This window comes from Microtus ochrogaster, chromosome 6 (genome assembly GCF_000317375.1).
Source record: "Microtus ochrogaster isolate Prairie Vole_2 chromosome 6, MicOch1.0, whole genome shotgun sequence".
In the NCBI taxonomy this organism is placed as follows: domain Eukaryota; kingdom Metazoa; phylum Chordata; class Mammalia; order Rodentia; family Cricetidae; genus Microtus; species Microtus ochrogaster.
The window spans coordinates 25,729,929-25,736,126 of record NC_022013.1 but is presented as its reverse complement, the minus strand read 5'-3'; the positions used below and the strand labels follow the sequence as shown (position 1 = coordinate 25,736,126).

The 6,198-nt window shown below is 48.1% G+C and overlaps 1 protein-coding gene across 1 annotated transcript in view; it reads left to right on the top strand.

Annotated features, from left to right (window-relative positions):
• Nucleotides 1–4,266: 4,266 nt before the first annotated feature.
• Gpr37l1 (G protein-coupled receptor 37 like 1) overlaps nt 4,267–6,198 on the top strand; it is a 7,932-nt gene continuing 6,000 nt past the window's right edge. The window contains exon 1 of the mRNA XM_005348393.2: nt 4,267–4,971. Coding sequence (XP_005348450.1) covers nt 4,342–4,971 — 630 coding nt within the window. The 5' untranslated portion in view covers nt 4,267–4,341. The remainder of the gene's footprint in view (nt 4,972–6,198) is intronic.

Genomic DNA, 6,198 nt, shown 5'->3' with positions numbered 1-6,198 from the left:
GAGCACACTGCACCATCTTCTCTCTCTGGACCACATCTGCACGCAGCTCACAAAAGTTGTCGGTTGGGTTTGGATAGTGTGAAATGGCTAAGAGTCTGGACAGGAGAAGACTAAGGCCTGAGACTGGACTTAGCCTCCAACTCTGAACGTTTGGTTCCACCTAGTGGCCTCTGGCATTCCAACTATCCTAATGGAGACCAGCAAGGGGGTGATGTGCCATTTTAAGCATTTGAAGGAGTGTGTGTGTGTGTGTGTGCAAGCGCGCGCACATGTGCATGCACACTAGTGTGTGAAAGTCAGTGTATACAGACCGGAGAAAGCTATAGTGTGTCCTGCTGCATTACTCTTCCTTATTCCTTTGTATGCAGCCACTGATTAAAAGATTTTTTAAGATTTATTTACTCTGTGTATAAATTCTTTGCTTGAATACATATATGTACACTACGTGTGTGTGTGTGCCTGTTGGGTCCCCTAAAACTGGGGTTGCAGATGGTTGTGAGCCATTATGTGGGTTCCAGGAATTGAACCAGGTCCTTTGCAAGAACAGGTACCCTTACCCACTGAGCATTTCTCCAGCTCCCAACACACTCATGCTTTTTATGGTGCTGGGATTGAACTCAGGTTCCTGCGCTTGCACAGTAAGGGCTCTTCCCCACTGAGCCATCTTCCCAGTCCCTCAGGGTTCATGGACTGCCTAGCATGTGCGAACACAGTGTGGCGTGGGACGGGCCATATGTGTGAGCAGAGACCTAGGCTTCGTTCCGTCTGTGTTAAGATCCACACAGTTCTGCCAGCTGCCTGGGAAGCAACTGAGGATCCCACAGTAGCGGTGCAGCGAAAGTAGCAGTGCGCTCGCTGTCTGTCGACTGAGGACCGGATTCTCAGGTCTTCAGTTTTCACTTCTGAACAGTAAGGGGGTTGGTGTAGGTTACCCCTGAGCTCTTCACTGTCTCAGCTCTGCAAACTACAAAGGAGCAGGTGAGGGCTTAGCCTTGGATGTCACACAGACCTCCCTCAGATCTCTGCAGTCCCTTCCTAGCTGCGTGTCCCTGAACAGGTTTCCCCAAGTCTGCGGTCATTCTGAGTGTCTAGGACAGAGCCCGGTGCTTGGTGAACGCTCAGCACACACAGTGATGACTCCTCTGTACCCAACTAGCGACAACAAAAGGCAGAAGGTGGTGGGTTCCTGTCTCAGGAGTGGGGAAGGTGGGGAAAGTATAAAAAGACTCTGGGGCAGGTGCTTGCTGCGGCTCTCCAGCTCCAGGAGGATTAGAAGACCCTGGTGCTGTGCACAGAGGAGCACGTGGGGCTCAGGGTGGGTCTTGGCACTTCTCCTAAGCTTCCTGAGGACACAGGATGTGGAGTCCCAGCTTCCTCTCTCTGGTGACATGGTCTGGGTTGTGGTGGTGACAAAGTTAAATTCTGGCTGATATGCTAGACTCCAAACAGCGCTCTGGCAGCTGCCCCTGACTTCTCAGCAGAGGGTGATTGCTTCTTTCTCTTTGACTCCTCCTCCTTCTGTCTTTTTTTTTCTCCTGGGACTCCTAGTTTTACACAGCATGTTGGGACCTACTGGGTAGGGTGGCAAGGATCCTGGTCAGGAAGTTCTCTGGGAAAGCGCTTCCAGATTGACAGTCTTGGTAGGAGTGCTGCGGGTCACTGCCAGCGGACTGTGTAAATAACACCCAGCCAGCCCCGGCTCCTGTTTGCTTTGGCCTTTTTCTCTCCTTAGCTACAGTACCATCTCCCTGAATCTCCATCCCAGTGACCCTTGGCATACAGATTTCCACCTGTACATAGCAGCGTCTAGTGTCCCTGCTCCTACCTCTGTCCTGCAGCAATGGGTGGGCAGAGTCCATCCATTCACCCTCAACTTTCCCACATTCCTGCAGCCTGACCCCTCAGTGTTGCTGGCTCTTCACTGCCCACTGCCCATCCTCAACCCACTAAAGAAACTTGGTCCAGTCACTGCTCCCTTGTGTTTCAACATGTAATATTCTCCCTTGTCTTTGGAATAACATCTTAACTCCTAGTCTAGCATACAAAAACCTTCTTGCAAGCCGGGCGATGGTGGCACATGCCTTTAATCCCAGCACTCGGGAGGCAGAGGCAGGCGGATCTCTGTGAGTTCGAAGCCAGCCTGGTCTACAAGAGCTAGTTCCAGGACAGGCTCCAAAACCACAGAGAAACCCTGTCTTGAAAAACAAAAAAAAAAAAAAAAAAAAAAAAAACAAAAAAAAAACCCTACCAAAACAAACCCAAAAAACAAACAAAAAAACACAAAAAACAAAACAAAGAAACAAAAACAAAAAGCCTTCTTGCTTCTTCATCTGCTGGCCTCTTGCTTCAAACCCAATGCCCTCATCTCGTCTTCATTTCCCTAGCTCCCCAGCCTCCTGCACATTATTGCTCTTTGGCAGGAATATCACCTACTTTCACACACACACACACACACACACACACACACACACACACACACACACACCATTGCACCATTGCACCATTGCACCATTGCGTGTGCTATATCTTCTGCCTGGAGCATCCTTCCAACCTTCTTCTGGAAGCCTTTAAGGCTTTGCTCAAGTGTCATCTTGCTTTGCAGAACTTCTGACCTTCCAGATGGCCCCAGGCTCCTCTGACCTTGACCCTGCCTTTCATACACCTATCACGTCAGAGGTGTAGTTATTCATTTTCATATTTATTTCCTTTTCGTATTTGAAAATTCTTGGTCTTTTGCACTTTTTTCTTTTTCAAGATAGGGTCTCTCAGTAGCTATGGAGCCAGGCCTGAATTTTTGCACTTTTAACGACACTTCCATAATTTTTATTTTATTTTGTTTATTATATTGTGGGTCCAGTACTGGGATGGAACCCAGAGCCTCAAAACTGCTGGGCAAATACTACCACTAAGTCATGCCCCATGCCAGGGTGTGGTGTTTTAAGTTTGTGTGGCTAGGAGGCAAGGAGTGGGCTCTTGCCTGCTGAGACCAGCACTGAGTTGAAAGGCTATGGAGTCAGATCCAGCTGTGAGCCTGTCTGCTTTGGGTCAAATACATAGTCATCAGTGTACAACCACAAACTTCATATTTGGAATCCAGGAAATGGATCACAGCAGCACTTCTCAAAATGTGTTATCACATATAGCTCAATAAAAACAATTTTAAAAATTAACCCTCTGCTGGGCGGTGGTGGCATACACCTTTAATCACAGTACTCGGGAGGCAGAGGCCTGCTGATCTCTGTGAGTTCGAGGCCAGCCTGGTCTACAAGAGCTAGTTCCAGAACAGGCTCTAAAAAGCTATAGAGAAACCCTGTCTCTGACCTTGGTGGGAGGATTGAAGGGGGGAGGAGAGAGGCAGGGAGGGGAGCAGAGAAAAATGTAGAGGTCAATAAATATCAATAAAAAATGTTATATAAAAAAGGGAGAAACCCTGTCTTGAAAAACAAACAAAACAAAACAAAATTAACCCCTAAGAAGAACCATCTGTATGTATGTATGTTTCACAGTATGATATTGCATGGTAAATTAGTATGTTATTAGTTCAAACATTTATCATTCAGTTAAGAATGTTCAAAATAGGGCTGGAGAGATGGCTCAGCAGTTAAGAGAACTGGCTGTTCTTCCAGTGGACCCAAGTTCAATTCCTATCACTCACAGGTGCCTCACAACTGTCTGTGACTTCAGCACCAGGTATCTAACACCCTCACACAGACATAAATGCAGGAAAAATACAAATTCACATAGAATGTAAATAAATCATTAGGAATAAAAAAGAACCCATCTGAGTGGCACACCTAACTAAGTATCCTATAGTTTCAGCAATTACACTTCTGTTTTCATCTTGGCACTTTTTCTTTTTAATAAAACAAAAACAGGATCTTGCTATGTAGCTTAAGGTAACCTTGAACTCCTGTCTTTCTTTCTCAACCTCCCAAATGCTGGGATTACAGGAATAGCCACCATGCCTGGCCTATCATTCGGGATCTGCCTTAGAATTGAAGAATTATACTCCAGTAACAGTCTGCCTCGACATCACTTAGCAAACCTCATTTCCCTGGTACCAGTGATTGTAGCTGGTCCCTTTGAGGGCTGTTCAGTCTGTCCTTGGAGCCTGAGAAGGGGTGTGATGGAGGACATGGTGTATGAGGTCAGCACAGACCTCTAAGTGTCCAGCAGAGGGCCCTGGCCAGACCATGGCCAAGGGGATGGGAGGAAGGGCCAGCCATGCCAGACGCCTGACTGGAGGCGGACCCAGCTGCCAGCTGCCTCTTTTAATTCCACGCAGCCCTTAGGTCCCTTGCCCTCACCTCTCTGAGGCAGCTACACCCTGCTTTCCCGGCCATGCGGTGGCTGTGGCCCCTGGCTGTCTCTCTTGCTGTAGTGTTGGCTGTGGGGCTGACTGGGGTCTCTGGGGCTGCCAACTCATCTTTGGGTGGGCATAGAGCGAAGGTCCAGGAGCAGCAGAGTCGACCCCGAAGAGACACCAAGGACGAGGGGCCCAAGGAGGTACAACAGTATGTACCTGAGGAGTGGGCTGAGTACCCCAGGCCCATCCATCCTGCTGGCTTGCAGCCCACCAAGACTTTGGTGGCCACTAGCCCCAACCCAGACAAAGATGGGGCCACCGCAGATAGTGGACAAGAGCTGAGGGCCAACTTGACCGGGACACCAAGTCAGAGGCTGCAGATTCAGAACCCTTTGTATCCGGTGACTGAGAGCTCCTACAGTGCCTACGCTGTCATGCTCCTGGCTCTGGTGGTGTTTGCTGTGGGTATCGTAGGCAATCTGTCTGTCATGTGTATTGTGTGGCACAGCTACTATCTGAAGAGTGCATGGAACTCCATCCTTGCCAGCCTGGCTCTCTGGGATTTCCTGGTCCTCTTCTTCTGCCTCCCCATTGTCATCTTCAATGAGATCACCAAGCAGAGGCTCCTGGGGGATATTTCTTGCCGGGCTGTGCCCTTCATGGAGGTAAGTATGTCTTTCTATAGCTCAGTTGTAGGCTTGCAGTTCAGGAAAGGGGCTCCAGTCCCTGCTGAGACCCAGAGAGCAGATCTGCAGGTTCCCACTCAACTAGTTTTCTCTGTGTCACTGTGGGAGGAGGCAAACTCTATCAGGGAAGGGAACAAACTCAGTATTGGCTTCTGGTAGCTCTCAGGAAAGAAAGTCAGGCCAGTGAATAGGCAGATAGGCAGATGTGCAAGACCACTGGCTTGAGTCCAACCTGGGCTTCTGCTTTAGGAGTAACCACACAGAGGCTACACCCTTTTTTCTATATTCCAAGCTGTCTGTCTCTGATCCACCCCCAAAATCCCTCTCTCTTCTGAAGTCCCCCTTTTCTTTTCTTTTCTTTTCTTTTCTTTTCTTTTCTTTTCTTTTCTTTCTCTTTCTCTTCTTCTTTTTCTTCTTCTTCCTCCTCCTTCTTCTTCTTCTCTCTCTCTCTCTTATTTTTTCTCTGTGTAGTTTTGGAACCTATCCTGGAACTTGCTTGGTAAACCAGGCTGGCCTCAAACTCACAGATCCTCCTGGCTCTGCCTCCTGAGTGCTGGAATTAAAGGTGTACACTGCCACTGTCTGCCGGCCTCCCCTTTTCTTTTATTGTGCATCCTGCTTGCCCTGTACCCATGGCTCCTCTTTTTAACCCTTCTGTATCCTGAAAACCTAGAAATACTTGAGGGAGACCCCAGTTTCCTACCAGGTTGAGTCAGTGTCTACTTTCTGTGGATGCAAACACCAGGACAGGCTCTTCTTCCCTCCTGACCAAGTTTATTGTCACCTTCAAGGTCATCTCCGTCACTCTCCTCCTAAGGCAGCTCTGAAAGGCAAGCTCCGCCTTTGGTTACTAGAGCTTATAGAAGCACTAGTTCTGTTACTATATTTTGCTTGTCCCTGGACAGATCCCATCTCTCCTCATTTCCTTAGCTAGCAAGCATGGAGGGTACACCAGATGGCCCTTCTAACTGGCTTGTTCTGCAACTCTAAAGTGTGGCATTGAGCACCCCTGACTGGGGGCTTCCATATTATGTTAAACACCTGGATGAGAAGGGCTGTGAGAATGGCTGAAAGGAGACAACTTTCAGATCTTTGCACACATCTACCCATGTGTGATGGTATCTATGATATCTATGATACGTGTGAAGGTATCTATGATAGCAGCTTTCCTTTGTTTTTTGTTTTTATTCTTTTTTTTTTTTTTTT